This window comes from Diuraphis noxia, unplaced genomic scaffold, assembly GCF_037042655.1.
Source record: "Diuraphis noxia isolate RWA-SAM2 unplaced genomic scaffold, SU_Dnox_SAM2 contig0001, whole genome shotgun sequence".
In the NCBI taxonomy this organism is placed as follows: Eukaryota; Metazoa; Arthropoda; class Insecta; order Hemiptera; family Aphididae; genus Diuraphis; species Diuraphis noxia.
The window spans coordinates 97,659,596-97,680,715 of NW_028301711.1; the positions used below are offsets into that span (position 1 = coordinate 97,659,596).

Genomic DNA, 21,120 nt, shown 5'->3' on the forward strand with positions numbered 1-21,120 from the left:
CTTTAAATGCTTATAAAAAAAAATTGTGACTATATATTTCTTTTATTTTTCAATTGCTATTGTAAAAATATATAATGAGCCTTGTATTAAATTTTCAAATCTTAAATATAAAAGGAAAATTTTTTATGAATTTCTAGCATAAAATAATTTACGAATTTTCGTAATATTTTGTAATATTTTGTAAAAATTCAAACTTTGTATGCTTATAAAAAAAAATTGTGACTATGTATTTCTTTTATTTTTCAACTTCTATTGTAAAAATATGTTAGGAGACTTGTATTAAATTTTCAAATCTTAGAATTAAAAAGAAAAACTTTTATGAATTTCTATCTAAGATAATTTGAACATTGCCGTAATTCTTACGTATTTAGTCAAAATTTGAACTTTAAATGCTTATAAAAAAAAATTGTGCCTACGAATTTTTAATATTTTTTAACTTCTATTGTTACAATGTGTTAAAAGCCTTGTATTAAATTTTCAAGCTTTTCTACCGAACAAATAAATTTTTATCGATATTTATAGAAAAAAAAACTAATAAAGTTGAAAAATTAAAATGTCAGTAAACAGCTCAAAACCAATCTAAATATTTTGAAAATTTTATCAAATATATAACACGCCTATATAAACATACAGTCAAAATTTCAAGTTTCTGTGGTAATTTGTTTTAGAGTTACACCAAAATAAGGAAATCGCTAAAAGTGAAAATCCAATGTTGTAAAAATTTAAATTTCAAATGCTCATAAAAATTTAATTTGAATTTCAGGTGGAATTTTTATTTGTGATAAAGATTGAAAAACTTGTAAGGTATCTTGTATTACATTTTTAAATCTTAGATTTGAAAAGAAAATTTTTTATGAATTTCTAGCTTTAAATAATTTGTGAATTCTCGTGATTTTTACGTATTTTGTCAAAATTCAAACTTTGAATGCTTATAAAAAAAAATTGTGACTATGAATTTCTTTTATTTTTCATCTACTATTGTAACAATATGTTAAGAGCCTTGTATTAAATTTTCAAGCTTTTCTGCCTAACAAATAAATTTTTATCGATATTAATTTAAAAAAAACTAATAATGATCGAAAATTTGAAATGCCTATGAATAGTTCAACTTAAGTCGAAATTTTTTGAAAATTGCATGGTGGATAGAATATACTTATATAAACATTAGGTGAAAATTTCATGTATCTACGGTCATTCGTTTTAACGTTACATCAAAAACCAAAATCGATTTTGTCGAAAAATGAGTGTGCGTAAAATTTCCCGTTTTTCCCTTAATTTTTTGTTTGTTTTTCTCAATTATTTAGAAAAGTATTAAGAATTTTTTACTTTTGACCCCCCCCCCCCCCCCCAAAGCACCAACTAGATTCACTTTCTGATCGAACGAGGTACTGAAGTCAAAAATCGAAGCATTTTTACTGCCTCAAAACGTGATGACAGACACAAAAAAAAAAAAAAAAAAAAAAAAACACACATCATGGTAAAATCAATACATTCATCGCTCCGCTCAGAATCAAAAATTTATAATCTCATCTATAAGTAGACCCGCTGGCAATACTTCTAATCCCAACTTCAGCTCAAAATCTTTTTTGGCCATGGGCTCATATTGTATTCCATACCTAATATATAAACAAAAATGTTGTATAATATTATATAATTGAATATATAATTGAATTTGACTAAATAAATATTTTGTAATCGTACCTCAATGCCGAAGTTGATGGTGTGAACACTTCGCCATACAAAATGTATTTTACGGTATTTGTTCTGGGGGTGTTGGCTCTAAGCTTACATACACGTCCAAAATTTGAGGCAGTTAGTCGAAATTTCCGCTCTTTATGCCAAATGTCGCTTTTGACCTATAACAACAAGCATAAACATTTTTTTAATTAAAAAGGAATGAAAAATACAAAATAATTTTTTTTATGTAATTTTTATAGTGTTAAAGTTAAATAGAATAAAATAAAATTTGTATTTGTTTTAACCTGGTCTACTGTAGCTCGTTCGACTTCGTGAATTTCTTCAACACTTTTTATCAAAGAAGTTAGGAACTCTAATTTTTTCTCTTCCACTTCCTCGGCTGAAAGCGAAAGCTCTTCACAACCCAGCTCATTACACAAATCGCCGTAATCAGTGTCGGGCCCCACAAATTTTTTGCTCTGTAACCTAAACCAAATAATACAAATGACCGAGAATATTCATAAAATAAGAATTAAAAATATAGTGTTTATTAATTAAAATAACAATATAGTATATTATATAAATTTATAAATCATTATTATTATTATTTTATATTGTAATAATATACTGTCTTTGCTCAAAGCTGAGTCTGATTTTTGGAGTACTCCTTGCGTAAGTCTTTTTTTTTGATAGTTTGCAAATGAACCGTTTGGTAAACTTTCCCGGACTTTCTTTAGTTGCCTGTTTAAACAACCTTCGCATGTACTCTGGACCAAAGTTAAACGATGATACTGCTGTCATACACCGAGTGTTATACGAACCTAAAAAACGCTTATTATGTATATACCTTACCTATGCTGTATGAATATATTAAAATTATCAACGTTTAATTTTTAAATCATATTTTATTTACCTCGCAGGGAATAGTTCACTCTTTTCCCCCCTACAAATTTTGCTACTACACTGTTGTAAGACTCCACAAAATTATTATTCAAGTTATAAATAAGGCTGTCTGCGTGAAAAGCTACTAAATTTTTTACAGCAATTATGTCTTGCCACAAACCATGCTCGCAGCGCTGCAGGTCGTCAAATTATCTTGAACGCGTTTTCTAAACGATGTTTAAATTTATTATATACCTACCAACCACCTGATGACCATACATTTTTACTTAGAAGTCGAAGTTTAACTTACGTGATTTTATTTCCACCTTTCTTCTTCCTATAAGCCGCTACAGTTTTTTTTTTAACTCTGTACTTACTGCCCATAATAAACACTATTTACACTATATAATAAACACAAAAGAAGAGTGCGAAAATTGCAATAAAAATGAAAATACCAACCTTCGTCTTTCACTTCCTTCACTATCTGAATGAAATTGAATTGTAAATAAGAGTAGAATTGAATACGTAGTAAAAATAATATTTTAATAAGGATTCAATCGTTCCGAATGAACGATTACGGATAATATTATAATATATAGTAATCCCGCTATAAATAACTTTGCGATAACGATGTCTGTCTAAATAGTTGGGTGGTTGGCGGTGGTACGCACGTCTGTCTACACTCACACTAATAATCATTTACGACTAACACATAGGTACCGGGCGGCGGCGACGAGCTTTCAAATTGCCTAAATGTTGCCCCTTATTAAATAGTCACGAGCAGGCCCCTTAACAAAATTATAGTATTATAAAATATTGATGTACATATATAATAGAAATCACGGTAAAAAAGTCCGGGATAAAATAAGTCCGTTAAATATATAACAATAAACATAATATACTATAGGTACTAATTTCTCATTTTGATGAACTATCGTTATAGAAATTATATATATTTTTAAAAAGTCATGAATTATAATAACTACCTATATAAAATTGAAATTATTATTTATATAAAAACAATATATACAATATAATATGTATTTTAAAGATGTATTTCGTCATACAGAAATTAACTTTATTATTTTTTTTTTATAATATATACGTTAAGTAGTATGTTAAGTGACTGCAGCTTTTTGAATTTCGAATTAATCGACTTCACCCGTTAATTTACCTTTTTGTTTAAATGTGTATTGTATAAGTAATGTTATAAATTTGTATAGTTATATGTACTTATAATTACTTTTGGTATGATTATACGTAAATATTTTAAAGACAAATTACGTCGTTATGATTTTGTTTGAACTTCCCGCCGCTTCCAGCGCAACATTCGGCAACCGGTCCGCGAGACAGCGCGTCGCGCGGCCCGCGGACACCGGGCTTCGGCCAAGTCGCCGCCGGCGACTAAAACTTGTCTTTTTCGTACGCTCGACTTGAGCGGACCGTGCGTGTTTCGCGTCCGGCCGTTATTCGGTGCCGTTTTGCGACAACCTCGTGGGTGCGACTTATCCGCACTTGGTCGTAATTATATTGTTCCGCGATTTGTGTTATTTCGCTGTCGCGCCGTTGTCGTCGTTCTCGACGTCGTACCGATTTTCGTCGACCGGTTGTCCGTTGCGCGACCGTTACTCGCCGTCGCGTGGGTGCCGCCGATATTCGCGCACATATTATTATTTATTTATTCGTGCCGGTACATCACAGTCGTCTGATTCCGACGGGCTATAATTCGTACCCGGTACATCGTTCCCCGGCATTATTATTATTGTGTGTGTATCCGTCGTGCGACGCTATTTCAGTGCCGTGATTACGTAAGTTGCACATCACGTAATCGGTCATTCGCCGCCGCCAACAGCCACCGCTCCCCGTTCACCTGCGTGTCACCGCACCATCGCAACAGCTGTTCCAGTCGCCGCCGCCGATACACCACTCCACCGCGGCGCATGTGCCGACCGGTAATCAAATCATCATTATTATTGTAAATTGTCGTTATTGCCCTATCATTATTTGATATTTATTGTTTATTATTATTTTGAGTTGCGCCCGGGAAAAGACGTTTTCCTGGCCAACATATGCATATTTTTCGTGCCTTATAATATATTATTGTCATTTATATACGACGTGCTATTATTTATATTTATTGGTCACCTATCCCGTCCAAAGTCGAACACCATTTTCCTTTATTCTAGTGGCTGCCCAGCCAAATGCTGAGTGAATAGCTGGCAGTCCAAACAGATTTATAGATCATAATAAATAATTCGTTTAAACGATACCACAACAAACGATAGATCGCCGTTAATACTTTTTAGTGAAGAATAATATATTTTAATACAAGTACTAGCCGGCGAACTCTTAAGTAATATAAATTTATATTATGTTTAATATTTTTTCTCTATTCCTAAGTATTATAAAAATTATGAACAAGCTTAACTATGGTAACTTTACTGATGATGTTTAAAAGTATATGAAAATTGTTCTCATTCAAATACCCATCAATATAAAAAAAAAAAAAAACAAATACAATACAAATGGAATTATTGATGAACTTTTTATTGTATATTTTAAAATATATGTAGGTAAGTATACATAAATGTGTTTTAATTATAAATTAAATTACATGTATGTTTTCATAATGTAATGATGTAAAGGTACCTATACACATATTTATGGACGATAGGTGGTAGTAGTTGGATTAGTGTAAAAGATTTTTGCCTTTCTTCCTAATAAATATAGGTACATCGATCCGTCAGGCCAATATCGAGATCCCTCGTGGACGAATGGCAGCTCATCCCGATCTAAAAGCTCTGAGAGCCCTTTGCACAGGGTTGTGTTGAATGTACCTGCTGCTACCACTGGCTTGCTAATCACTATTCGGATTATTCTGAGCATCTTGTCGTCCACGTCCCTCACATCGTACAACTGTGGACAGAAAGGAAAAATACAGATAGAGAGAAATAAATTAAATCAACTATAAATTATGTGTATGTAAATATAGGTACACTGAATCCCCCCTCCCCAATCTACAACCACAAATGTCGAGGTCACTGTTTTTTAGACCTTCAGATTTTACAATAAGATTAAAGTTAATACACGACACAGGAGTGATATTAGTGTAAATACGGCAGCACGAAGGACAACAATTAGAAACACTGCTGATGAATATTGTAATTATAATGGGGCTTTCCCCGGAATAGTTGGTGATGGTGAATGTTTATTAGATACTATGGTTACTATGGTTAACACAATGTATTATATTTACTCGGTGTAAAAAAAATTGGCGTAATTCCATTAAATTTCAGCAGGTGTAAAATTGTTATCAATAATTATAAATTAGGTAAGTCATATTACTCATATTTAAAGCTAATTGCATTGCTCGCATGTACTAAATAGGTATCTTTTTATATTTGATAACAATATAACATAAACAAAGATAAAAATCTGTAGGTACCTATATTTTAAATACTATATGAGCTGTATCTGTACTATGATACATTATGCATATAAAAATATAATATGTATATAATAAATATTTTATAAATAAATATTTATAAAATTAATTAAAGTGATAACAGCATTCTTAAATAAGTTTAAAAAAAATTCAACAAATCAATGAAATATAGATGATATTGTATTTAAAGAGGTATAAAGTTCAGTATATGCTGGCACAAAAGTATATCTTTTAATCTTCAACATAATACCAGGGGGTCCAAGTGCACTGTCGTGCACCTCCGTAATTATGCCACTGATAATAAATATATATGAAATATAAATCGTCAAACCGTTTAAAAACATTTGGGATTGTATACATATACAATACGAGGGCTTTAAATCTCAAATGGTTTGACTAGGTATGGAAAATAAGAAGTTCAATTATTTAAAGAGAGGTATGTGGTGGTTTAGTTATCGCATATAATAATTACAAGTAAGAACTTTTATTAGTTTTGAATTATTAAAATAAAATTTTCCCTGAAAATAGAATTAGTATACAATGATCAAATACACAAATAATAAGTATTATTCTACCAACCACCCACTTAAAAATTTTAAATCCATAATAGTTAATATTTCATGCGTGTACATAAGAATGTTCTTCAACCACATACTCACTACAACCCCCCCCCCCCACACACACACACAAATTACCATTCAAATAATCAGATTGATTGCATGAATTCGTCTACATTATAAAGAATATATAGAATAATATAATATAATATAAAATAACGTGTAATATACTCACGGCACATCTGTGGGATCGTGGTTTGGATGGTTGACTCTGCATATTTTCTGCATTAGTATGTTCCAGTAGTGATATGTACTTAAAACCCAATTTAACTTCGTCTATGTTGGGTTGTTTAATGTTTGCCAAGCACTCAAAAGTAAAGTGGTCCATATCTGATAGAAACAATTAGATGAAATATTCATGAGTATGATTAAAGATATTGCTTGGCAAAAAATACTAGGTATAGCATTAATTATAGTACATTAATATTCAATATAATATTAAAATACATTTATATTATACTCTCCAATAAAGTAGGTACTTAATATCCTTATAAAATAAAGAAATATGTGTGCAAAGCGCAAGTCAATCTGATAATGTTATTATATAAACATACAATATGCTGTAGAATAACGAAAATTAATACTATTGTAATTAATTTTATTTGAGTTTTATGCAGAGTTTGGTGACCGCAAATTTTAAAAAGCATGGGTCCAATACCCACCCACGCAACCCACCTTACCAACCCCCGACCACCATTATTATGTTACAGTTGTAGTAGTTCGTTATACGTACTAGTCATGTTTTTGCAATGGCCATGTATTTTTTTTGGTTCGGAACGCTCCAACCACAAATGTAACAACGGAACAGCGCTTTGTTGAGTTTTTTTTGCCATATAGGCACATCCGTACATCGGCGACTTCGTTTGTATAGTCTCTACCTCGAATTTCGCCTTTTTTCCAAATGGAGGACATACACGACCATTGAGACTATCCATTACTAAAAAAACACAAGAAGACAATTAGTACCTTATTTCACTATTAGGTGAATTATACTGTTTGGTGTTTGTAATATTAAAAATAATAAATATTCTATTCTAAATGTTATCATGAGGACCACCAAAATTCTGTGCATTCCTTTGTGTGACGGTCTGCCACCGATACCGATTCTACTATTATCAGTCCCATGTGAGGATGCTTAGAAGGGGAATCCGATAATTACCTCACAATATTAACCTTTTTTTCCAAAAGGTAACGGTAATTGGGTCACTTAATTTTTATGTTTATAACAGGTAGACCCGGTGATTTTATCACTTTTTCAACGATTTATTTATATTGTATGACTAATCTATAGAATGATTAAAAACTTGAAAATAAAAAATTAAACTTAAATTCGAAGTATATAACACATATCAAATATTTAGAGACGTAAAACAATAAATATACATTTTAAACATAATACAGATTTCTCAAACATCTGAATGATAGTAATTATTCATAATTAACATGTGTGTTTTAAAAATAATACATAATGCTATTTACTCACTATTTTTGTGGTTTTCAATATCTTCTGTCGACCACGGCCGTTCTTCGTAACCATTATTTGTCAATGCCACAATCGATGAGATGATGGCAAGCGTGACGATTGTAAATGCCGTATATTTCATCGTGTAATGTAGATTTAATGAGATATGAATATTATGTTAAAATTATGGAAAAAAATACAGTCTATCTCGACCAAGTCTGCTAGTGCCGAGAACAATTTTAAATTAAATAGCACTGTTAGCATACGAATGACGATCTGAATTCTGCGTCCCTTTTTATGTTACACGACGGTGGTGGCAACAGTAATGGTGTTGGTTCCTACCACCAGTTGAGCATCGAAATGTTATTGTATTATACATATATATACGAACACTTGACGCTACCTATACGCTGGTCAAGGTACCTACCTACCTACCCTCACTGTAGTGCAAGAAACACAATAAGTACAATGGGCAAATGTACGTACCTACAAACGACATAGCAGGTAAAATATATATACATATTTATATATATCATTTCCTACTCAATAGAAAAAGGTACATTTGGAAGTTTCTAGACTGTAAAAAAAAGTGTGTATATAAGGTCCTATACTGCAGAAAAATATATTTTTAAACATCATTATAATTTTAAATTTTTTATTTTATGAAATATACTATAATATACTAAATTTCTTGGTGCAATAATATAAAAATAGGTGGGTAATTGGATTCCCCGCTCTGCTCTATATAGCAGTTTTTGAGCATGTAATTTTTACCTACTTGTTATATTTGAATTCAATGATAAATCATTGCATATGACTGAGAGTGAAGAAGTTAATATTGTACGTTTATACGAGGGAAACGACAGATTTGATGAGCATATTTTGGTCATCCTCTTATTAGGTAGATCTTCTATAATATATATAATATATTATCTATTTTACTAAACGTGGACACCCTTTTTTTTAAGCTTAGGTTCCACCTATAGATCCGAGGAGACTCTAAAATACATACTAGTTACCGGGCAAATCGATATTTTCAGGCCACTTTTAAATAAGACCGTTAATAAATTACTTCTAATACCGTGAAAGTTTAAAACATTTGCTTGTAAGTTGTTTTTTAATGTTTTTACCGATTCAACTTATAAAGACATAGAATGATACAAATCTTATACCCTAACTTCCAATTATAATATAGCTATTGGTTAGAGTCTTATTTATATTTATATTTCCCGTCTTTATTCATATTAATTTCCCACCTTTTTGTTTAAACAGTTTTGCGTAATTACACATTTTTAATGTTATATTCATTTGGTAATTAATAAGGTCCGTCTGAATTACCTATAGCCTTATAGATATTTATTATTTTATAATATAATATAATAGATTCTGAGTGGAGCGATGAATGTAGTGATTCTACGATGATGAGCGTTATTATTTTTTATCTGTGTACACGATAAGTTATCGATATTATGCTTCGATTTTCAACTTCAGTAGCTCTTCCGATTGGAAATGAATCTTGTTGGTGTGATGGGGAGGTAAAATTTTGAAATTCTCAATAATTTTTATAAGCACCGGAAAAACAAAAAAAAATAAAGAATAAACGGGCATTTTTATGCAAAATAAAGTTTTGAGAAAATCGATTTTAGATATTGGTGTTACTCTTAAACAAATACTTGAAACTTTCACTGAATGCTTATATTGTCAACTTCTATCTTTGATAAAATTTTTAAAATATCCCAAATCTATTAAAATTATTTTATTGACATTTGAAATTTTCAATCTTTTTAGATTATTTTTTTATAAATGACAATAAATTTTTATTCGTTTGGTAAAAAATCTTCAAAATTTAATACAAGGCTCCTAATATTACAATGTTCATTTAAAAATATTGAAAATACATAGTCAACATTTTTTTTTAATGAGCATTTTAATTTCAAATTTTGAAAAAATATGTAAAAATCATGAAAATTTGCAATTTTTTTTAGTTAAAAATTCTTACAATTTTATCTTTTAAAATCTAAGATTTTAAAATTCAACAGATGGATTGTTCATGAATTTTTCAAATTTTATCAAATAAATAATTTCTAGTTTTTTATTCTAGTGCCATTACAATAATTTTATTCGTTAGGTCAAAAAGCTTGGAAATTTAATACAAAGTTCCCCATTATGTTGATATTATATCTGCAGTTGGAAAATATTAAAAATAACATAGCCATGATTTTTGTAATAACCAATTAAATTTCAAATTTTTACAAAATTAACAATTAACAAATTTTTTAGTTGTCATTAATGTATAAAGATTCAACTATAGCTAAGGATTGAAAATTTAAAACAAGGTTCCACACAAGTAGTTATAATTCTGCTGCAAGAAAAATTTAAAAACTATTCAAACACAATTTTTTTGTTTTTAGTTATTTGAACTTCAAATTTTTATGAAATTACATATTAAATAATCAATAATAACAATTTTAATTAAAGTTGTAATTTAAAAATATTATTTTTGTTTACTTAAATTTTTAAAGTATACTTTATATTCTAATATTAGCAGTTAATATTGGTAATGACTCATATTAATACTTAATAATAAATTGTATATACCTACTATGAATGACTGAGTGAGTCGGGTTCATAATGAATCTGATTTGATTAATTTGGAATTTATTTTATAGGGATCTTCATTTTTTTTTTTTTTTTTATAAATAATAACAATATAATTAAGTAATATAATATAAAATATCCTGTATCGACAAATCGTCTTCACTCAAAATCGTTTTTCGTATACAATGATATTATATCATTAAATTCAAATTTAATACCATCCATTATAGTAACCCACTTGTATCCTTCTGCCAGGGCCGGATAGACTTCGGCCCACCGAGATTTTATACTTCTACCGGCCCTCAACAAAGTATCGGCCCATTCGAAAAAACATTTTTTATGATCCCTCTTGTATGCTTTAAGTAATAATTGTTTCTCTAAAGCACATTCACAAATTACCTATTCAATAAGTACCTACATTACATTAGGTTACTCAGTATACTTCAGTTATATTATTAAAAAAACGCAAAATATAAGATAGATAATATAAAATATAATATAGATCGCATGGATTTATGCAATTTGTAAACATTTCATTTTATATTCATCAGTCATTACTCACGAGTCATGGCCTAAGTATGAGTAGTATGACGATTTTTAAACAATTTTTTATAACTACCTATAAGTTTAAAATTTGATTTTCTTTTATATATATATAATATATTTATATACGACGTATATTCTATATAGATAAAATACATTATATTATTATTTTAAATTATTCTAGTTTATATCAGTGTTTGATATAATTATACTGATCTTGAATTTTTACGCGGCCCACCGAGATTTTCTCGGTAGCTCGCCGGTTCAATCCGGGCTTGCCTTCTGTACAGCAGAGCAACATCCACTTACCAGATTTATTGCCAACACATTTTATTGGATCACGATTAACTTACAACCACCAACATAGTGGTAAGTAGCCGAACTATCGTGGCTGTGCGCCAGTGCCATAATACAACAAACCGGTGCCAGTCCGGTTCTATATAATCACAGATTACAAACCTACCTAATCTGTGGTATAATCATGATATATAAATATTCTATAAATATTATAGAAGTCAGTGTATATAGTTTATCATTCATAACTGATAACGTATAATATAATATATTATGTGATAGTCAGTAGTCACACCTCACACATGAACATTGAACATTATTATTTATTCGTTTCTCTGATCAGTTTAATATATTTCTCAAATTTTAATTAAATTGCTACGTTGGCACTTTGGCTACATCAAACTATCAACATTCGAAAGGAAAGTCTATATCACTTAAAAATACCAGCTTGTACTCGTTTGAAGTCCACGTATCGGTAGAGAAGAACCATGGCCTGGAAGTGATCAGATAATCAACATACCTAACTGTACGTATTGAGTGAATGAATAACCTAGGGCACGGACCGGACACTTTTTCTAGTAAATAAGCTGTTTAAAAAAAAAAAAATCATGATTTTTGAAGAGCAACAATGGTTGATAAAAATACATACCATAGTACATAAAACGATTAATATATTTTACTAAGCAATTTCATTAGAAATTGGTAGGTATTAAAAACATTTAATACCGTTAAATTTATAAAAACTTAGTTTCATTTATACATCATTATTATTATTAAATCTGTAGAATAATGTATAGTTTTCATCTTCAAACATGTGTCTAAGCTGATATCAGTTTATCCCTGAGCTTATCATTCAGTTGGCTAATATTTGCTTCTTAATTTATTTTTAATAAAGTTCATATTAGAAAATGTTTGAAAATAAAAATAAAGCATCAAAAAGAAATTATACCTGTAATATAAAAAAATTGCCAAATTTCAATTTGTATTTTATGAGTTAAAGATATTGATGCATTTTCCAAAGAGCAACAGATGAGCCAGCCGCAGGTATCTGACCTCCTGCCTAGGGTGACAGCACTTTTTTAAATATAAATTCCATTGGCATAATTTTTTGAACTGTAAAACAACCACACACTCCACCAATATTATCTTTCGGCCAATTTCATTTAAAAATTTGGTTTTGATTATCCTTATAAACATTTCATTTTCCAATTTAAGGCCAACATTATTATTAACACAACGAGTTCTGTCTTATTGTTTAAATGTTTGATTCTTGATTATTATCGTATAAAACTGTAAGTATATATTATTATGATAGTAATAGACCAATACATTTTCAATAACATTGTATGGTTGACGCTCTGTGCCCATAAATTGTGTGAAGTGTAATACTCTAAATACTAAATTTTCCCAACTGTATCTAGCCTTGTGAAATTTAGTTTTTATATTTTATTCTTTTCTTTTTATTGTAAGTATATATGTATATTATTATTATTATATTTATATTTTGTCATGTAAGTGCATTCAGATTTGAATTTGATCTTTTGAAATATTATTGAACTTTGTTTTTTTTATAGGTTAAAAAATGAATTTGTGGTATTTACATGTCATAAATTCAACCCAAACTCGACTGATGTGGCTTAATTAAACTACCAGTTCTGGGATATGAAACACTGAAACAGGTTTACGAAATCAGGTAATTTGTGGTTTGTAGCCGGTTTGTATTGGTTTGTAATCACATTTTTTTCGTTTGTAGAGGTTCAGTTTTTTTTTAAAACCAACATTTTGGTGGGGGGGCTGGGAAATGCCCCAATTTCCAATTTCAAATTTTGAATAGTTGTTATTTAGTTGTAGCCAATTACTAGACACTATTGTTTCACTTATTTAACTTTCCTGCTATCTCATGTGATATTATATAATTAATTTTTTTTTTAAATAAAATATTAGTCAAATTAAATCATAAAAACTTACTATTACTTTGACTTTACCCTTATCAATGATAGAAAGTCACCATAGGCTTAACTTATATGAGAATTGATAGCTTTTAATGAATATTATTATTAATGTATATGCAAATTAACGTAATATTATTATAATTTCTACTATACTTTTGTTTCACACAAACAAGAAGTAAATTTTTTTTCCAAAATGAATGTTCATAGTTTGTATCAAATATGGCTATAAAAACAATATATATATATATATATATATATAATCCTACAGTTTTTTTTTTTTAAAATTCATATTTCTTTTTAAATACAAATTCCAAATTTTATATTAATTACATTTTTTTCAATAAAATAATAAGTACCTACCTAGAACTGTTACATAAAAAAAAAAAAAAAAAAAATAGAAAAAAATGAGTTTTCATTTTAATTAGAACTTTTGAAATAGTAATTTGTCTTCATATTATTTATATAGTATAGTAGATATATTCACACTGTACAGTTGTTTCAGCCTTAATTGGAATTGATTTTACTGCCAAATCATCATATATTTCCCAATTATTATTTAACCTTCTACAATATGCTTTATAGTGCCTAATACCACTTATGTTACCATGAACAAATTCCTCTGAGCTCATAGTTCATATTTTGAACACTTATTACAGGGGGTATATCTGATAGTTTTATAAGTACAGTAGTCCTCGGATTTTGGCTGGTAAGTTCTGAAATTATGTAAATTATTAATTATTTCATTATTAAGACTTATAATATTATTTTAAACAATATTATGATTATGCATACTCACCTTCGTCATTTGGAATTATTTCTATAAATAAATGCTGGTTTGATAGAAATGGTGTTAAAATTTTAATATTTGTACATGTCTTACTGCCATTCTTATGTTTACAAATACTGGTGATGATACAAGTACGTTCATAAATACATTTTTCAAGTTCATTGAAGTTTCCATCATACATATAGGTTATATGGGAATATTGGTAACTCATTTTATTACATTTTGAATCAGCACATTCTGTTTTATCATATAATTGTCGGGAGGTCTGGCATAACACATGTAAGTAAATTGTTGAAAGTTGTTTCACATTTGAGTAGTGTCTGATTGTACTTTAAGGGAGTTTGAATTGGTTTCTGTAAATCAATTAAAATTTTTGCTCTTTCTCTATATGTGTCACCTGTGATTCCTTTTGATAGAATTTTTTTGATAAATTGGATAAATATAGAACAGATATGTGTTTCTCCGTTTGATTTTAAATATTTTCCACTGTCACACATAGCAACCATGATCAAGAAAACTGCACTGTCAAAGGCACATGTATTAGTGAGAACAATTTTACCATAACCTTTTATTTGTAGAGCTTTCAGATCTTCAGCTCTTGACCCATTTTTTATTGTTGGTAAAGATCTGTTAATCTAACCAAACAGTTGAGTATTTTATAGTTTGTTGTTAATGGTCATATTTTTTATTTAATTTTCCATACATTTATTCTCAAATAATATGACCAGATAACCATTGAAGGATGACAAAATTAAATATATTAAAATAAATGTAGCGATTCACCTGGTTCCATTAAACGTAATGCTTCTTCTTCTCTAAGGAGTTCAGAAGATTTCCCTTGATCCAACATCTTAATTAATTAATCCATAATTACAAAAAATTTAAAATTAAATTTTGGTGCATCAGTATCTTCAATTATGGATTATAAATTATCACATTAAATAAGTATACAATCTGTTCAATTTAATATTTTTATATGACATTTAAGTAAATACAATGTTTCAAAATTCAGATATTTCACAAATAAATTATTATAGGGTAAAATGAGGATGAGCCCTTTTCTTTTTAAAACAGCCCTTACTATAATATGGATAATATAATATTGATCGTCTCCATGGCAATGTAATCACTGATCAAGAATATCATCTATGGTGGTCGATTATTTGTCAATATGTTGTAAGTGTTGTTTTTCTTGGATTTTCTGTTACCTACTCTACCGAGTTTGCTTTTGTCAACTGATACACGAATTAAATTTGTATATCGTGTTTTGTGCAGAGTGTTAAGTTACCTATGATCACTAATTATTGCACGTGACACAATAATTTAATTTTGATATGCCTCCTATATGACGAAGCAATTTAGGTAGAAAAACCCAAAATGCTACAAACCAAGGTAATTACCGATCTAACCAAAGTGCACAAGAACGTGACGACCGAAATGAACGTGAAAGAATTCGGATATCACAAACGCGTGAAGCGCGAGCGCGACATTCAACTAATAATCACGCAAGTTTGAATCGAGCTGAATATAAATATAAATATAAATACCCAGATGTATATTCCACCGATGCGATTGTTCGAATTTATTCAGTACATCCAAGCAATGATGAATGTTTTTATTTACGGCTGCTATTAGTCAATGTATGTGCAGGCCCAACATCATTCCAACATTTACGAACTGTTTATGGTGATTTGTGTGGATCCTATAGAGAAGCCTGTCAACGTTTGCAATTGCTAGAAAATGACGATCATTGGGATCAAACTCTCAATGATGCTGTAATATCATCACATGCTCATCAAATACGAACATTGTTTTCTATAATCATATGTACATGCTTCCCATCAAACCCAATTTATTTGTGGATCAAGTACAAAGATTAAATGTGTGATGATATTTTGTATCAAATACGGAATAGAATGGGAAATCCAAATATACAAATCAGTGAAGAAATTTACAACGAAGTATTGATTTCAATTGAGGACATGCGCTTGATGATGTCAAACTATTAATTCAATTAGGCTTGACCGCGCCCAATCGTCCAATACATGATGCTTTTAAACAAGAGGTGCACTGAGAAAAACTGTATGATTTCAACACTTTGAAAGAATTAATTCAAACAATTCTTCCACTGTTGAATGAACAACAGAAGTATGTATTTGATACTCCTATGAAAGTAACAAATTATGAAACTGGAGGGATATCGTACTTCTTAGATGCACCTGGTGGTACAGGAAAAACTTTTTTGATTTCATTAATATTAGCAACAATACGCTCACAAAATAAAATTTCATTTGCACTCGCTTCGTCGGGAATCGCAGCAACCTTGCTTGAAGGTGGTCGAACAGCCCATTGAATTAGATTTGTTTGTCCATGCGTCAGGTAATCAAACAAAAAACATGAACATCATATATCACAAAGCACTACAATGAAAATAAAACTGATTTTTGTTAATAATTATGATTGACATGATTAACAATAAAGCGATTACTTACTGTTAAATGCTTATATATGTTTTATTTAATTATTTTTTATTCACACCGCCCTATCACCAGGGTGGCGGTTCTGTTCAGGAGAATTTTTCGCTCCAATAGGACGAGTACGGTGACAGGGAGGTGATACAAATTAAATTAAATAACAAATAACAAATAAAATTGAATAAAGTTTGAGTCATATGGAGATGGTACATATTTTAACGGGCCACGAAGTGCACGGGATCAGCTAGTTAATAATATATATTCATAATACAAAAACATGCTAAATAAAAAATAGATTTTATTTCTATATTATAGATATTTTCATAATTTTAGATTTTTCATTCAATATGGTTTGTCATAAAATCTAGATTTTTCTTCATATTAATTTTTTTTTTAATAAAATTAGATTTTTTTAATCATATGAGATTCATTTTTTTCTTCAAGACGAATGTTATCAATTTAGTTTTTTTATTCTACTAAGTTTTTTTTATAAATTCATTGATATATTATATTAAAGTTTATATTTAAAAAATATAAATTTTTAATTATAGTTTTGTTTTTAAATTCTGATTTTTTATTCAACATGTTTTTGTATTATAAAAATATGTGTTTTAATTTTTGATGTTTTTAATTTTAGATTTTTTCTTATCAATTTAGTTTTTTAGATTCTGAACGAAGTGATGAATATATTGATTTTACAATGTTGTGTGTTATTTTTTTAAATTTTATTTTTTTTTTCGTGTGTGTACATGATAAGTTGTCAAAATAATACTTCAATTTTCAACTTCAGTAGCTTTTCCGGTCCAAAAGTGAATCTTTTTGGTGCATGGGGAGGTCATTTTTTGAAATTCCTAATAGTTTTCAAAAGAACTGGGAAAAACCAAAAAGAAAATTAAGGAAAAATGGGAATTTTAAATAAATTAAAGTTTAAATCTATAAGTATTGAATTATGGTCCATGTAAGTCTACCACTGATAATTCATTAAAACGATCTAATAATCAATTATTCAAACTACGATTTAAACACATAATGCAACATAGCATGTATTGTACGACATATAAAATAATAATTCCATTGCTATGGCCGAAAACGCTGGTGAGACGCGTGAAATAGTTGATCAGGATTTGCTCGCGAAAAAGATATTTGCGAATTTTGGAAATAGTTGTGCAAGTTCATGCCAATCAGGTGTTAAAATTGTGTGTGTATCAAGTTTTTTTATCATTAATAATTTTCCATGTTTGGTGGTGCTGTTGAAAACTCTCCATCACAGCTCATTATTTTTTCTGATACGGGTGTAAATTTTGTCAATAGTCGTGAAAATTCATGCTAATCACATGTTAATTTTCAGTAATAGAAAAATGAAAAATGTTTTGAGGACGGTGAGACGGTCGTTGATAATATTATCATTATTATTTATTATATACTTCTCATAAACATATATGGATACATATTCAGTACTTACCTATTTATTGCTCTTCACCAAAATACATTATGTCAAAGAAAATGTTTGGGTATTGGTCAGCACTAGCAACAGTAGGTGCATGAGGTTAGGTAAAATAACAATTTACAACTTACAATTTTATGAGTATTTAATAACTAATAGTAAACACTTAATATGATGAGCGTATCAAAATATTATACCATTTTTAAAATTTAATTCTCCTTCGTTTTATATTGGACCACTGTGTTGCTAACTAATAGTTACTTACATCAACTGTATCCAAAATAGTGTAGTTTCAGCTGCACTTTCAAATGGATTTTTGGGTGCACCAACATGTTTAATATTTACCAGTTTACCATGGTGTAATATTTCGTCATGGTTTTTTTTAAAAATCATCATTGAATTGATTGCCACATTCCAAGCATCCCATTTTTACAAGTTTTCTGTTATTCACTTCACTCATTTTTGTTTTACGTATAAATGTTTAATATAACGAAAACAAGAAGTAGAATAAAATTAAATATAAATAATAAAAAGCGGATAAGTGGATGTCGCTCTGCTGTACATTAGGTGATGGGCTGGATCTCTGACTAGGGTAGGTTAGATTTGAATGCAATGATAGGTATCATTGAATACGAAAAACGATTCTGAACAGAGATGATTTGTCAGTCTAGAATATAATATAATATTTAAATATTTGTCATATTTTCTATTTTGAAACAAATATTTTATTTTTCAATTAGGAAGCATTTTGCATAAGGCATGGTTAATCAATTTTTCCAAAAACATTGCATGTAGTTATCATAATTCATAATACTTTAAATTATCATAGATTCATAGATATACATATACCTGGTTAGAGGATAAATCGTTATCAATACGCGATTTCATAAAAATTAAACGCTCAAAACATTTTTTTTATAATGACACTTCAAATTGCTCTATAGTTATTTGAAGCAAAACTTATGGGAAACTTGGTGTTGAATTTTATAACCTTAGATATAAATACAAACAATTTTATGAATTTTGAACTACAAAATTATTTGCAAATATTCATGGTTTTGACGATTTTTTGTCGATATTTGAACTTCAAATGCTAATAAAAAAAAAACTGTGCCTATTTATTCTTATAACTTTTTGATCAATATAAGAATAACTATTATGAGGAACTTTGTAATAAATTTTCAAGTATTTTGATCAGTTGTCTATAAACATCTTAAAAAAAGTCAAAATATTTTGAAAATTAAATAATGTAAATAAAATGCCAATCTAAATAACTTATAAAATTTTCAAGTACCTACAACTTATACTTTTTGAATAATAACAAATATTTAAAATCGTTTGAGGATAAATCGTTATCGTTACGCTATTTCGTAAAAATTTAAAATTCAAACGCACTTAAAATTTTTCCTATAATGATGCTTCGAGTTTTCTCTATAGCTACTTGAAGGAAAACTTAATGTTGTATTTTTAATCCTTAGTTATAAACAAAAAAAATTTTATGATTTTTCAACTTCAAAATTACTTGCAAATTTTCGCGTTAGTCAAAAATGTCAAAAATGTTTTAAAATTAAACTGTATATAGATAACATTATCATAAACATTTGGTGAAAATTTCAAGTATTTACAGTGATTAGTTTTTGAATTACAACCATATAAAAAAATCGATTTGGTCGAAAACTGGTTTTGCGTAAAAATTCCCGTTTTTCTGTAATTTTTTTTTTGTTTATCTCGATTTTTTTGAAAACTGTTGGAAAATGTTAACTTTTTTGACCTCTATAATGCACCAAGGATATTCAGTTTTCCATAGGGAACTATCCCCAAAGTTTAAAATTGAAGCATTATTTCAAGTAGTTATGCTGTACACAGTGTACACAGACACATAAAAAACACACATCATTGTAGAATCAATACATTCATCACTCCGTTCAGAATCTAAAATCTAGTTTAATGTAATTGATGGAACATATACTTTGAACTGACGTTTTTTCCTCTGTAAGTATATTAGGTATATACTAAATCTGTTGAAAAAAAATATGGTAATAAGATTTAAAAAAATTTTTAACGTATACAGTTCAGTAGATTAGTTAATAGTGATGATAGTGGGGACTGGGGGGAGTTATTTATACTTATACTTACTTACCTGAAACATGACATTATTTTTAAAATTAACTTAACACACTTATTCACTGAGTTATACGTTCACGAGATATTAGATTCAAAACTAACACATATAAGTTGTTTATAATATTTTTTTTATTTATTACAACATACAATGAAAGAACATGATTTAGTAAACGGTTTCGTATGACCTAGTTTCACAATTACAAATATTATATTCATTGCTACATATAAGTTAAATATAATAATATAGAATGATAAAACTATAACTACCTATAAAGTATTGTACTAATCAAATACAGTAGACGCCGCTTATAAGACTCACGGATATAAGGTTCAGTCGCTTATTAGACTCAAAATCGTCTGGAACGGTCCGGACGTGTCCAAATACATTAAAAAAAAATCGGTTATAAGACTCAACACTTCGGTTATAAGACTCAAATTTCGTAAAATAAATAGTAGAAAACAAACTTTTTTGGTTATAATTTAGAAATAAATTGGTATTGAAAAATTAAATAATATTCGTGTTGATTATTTCTAGTTTCTGTTGGTACCTAATAACGTATAATAATTTTTATCGCAGATAAATACGATCAATACGAATACGAACAGTATATTTTCGGAATATTAGAAGAAAATAAAAAACAAACTAAAATTACAAATTTTTTTCAAAAATAATTTTTATATGTAATATGTATTTACGTTTAATTATTTAAATTTAATTTTTTTCAAAAATAATTTTTATATGTAATATAAATTTACGTTTAATTATTTAAATTTAATTTTTTTCAAAAATAATTTTTATATGTAATATGTATTAACGTTTA

The 21,120-nt window shown here is 28.7% G+C and overlaps 1 protein-coding gene and 1 pseudogene across 1 annotated transcript; both read right to left on the reverse strand.

Moving 5' to 3' along the window:
- LOC149062623 (uncharacterized) overlaps positions 1 to 21,120 on the reverse strand; it is a 512,259-nt pseudogene that overhangs the window by 93,839 nt on the left and 397,300 nt on the right.
- Positions 5,221 to 8,225, reverse strand: LOC149062627 (uncharacterized). Its single transcript, XM_089221961.1, has 4 exons — positions 8,105 to 8,225; positions 7,355 to 7,558; positions 6,797 to 6,951; positions 5,221 to 5,475 (listed from the first exon to the last, which is right to left on the reverse strand). The coding sequence occupies exons 1-4, from the start codon at positions 8,223 to 8,225 to the stop codon at positions 5,221 to 5,223; spliced, it is 735 nt and encodes a 244-aa protein (XP_089078087.1).

What these genes read in the sequence shown, in the direction of transcription:
- LOC149062627 (XM_089221961.1), bottom strand. Translation starts at nt 8,225, where the DNA reads ATGAAATATACGGCATTTACAATCGTCACGCTTGCCATCATCTCATCG. An exon ending in CCATTGCAAAAACATGACTA is followed by an intron (nt 6,952 to 7,354) that starts GTACGTATAACG and finishes TGTTTCTATCAG; the next exon opens with ATATGGACCACTTTACTTTT. An exon ending in CACGATCCCACAGATGTGCC is followed by an intron (nt 5,476 to 6,796) that starts GTGAGTATATTA and finishes TTCTGTCCACAG; the next exon opens with TTGTACGATGTGAGGGACGT.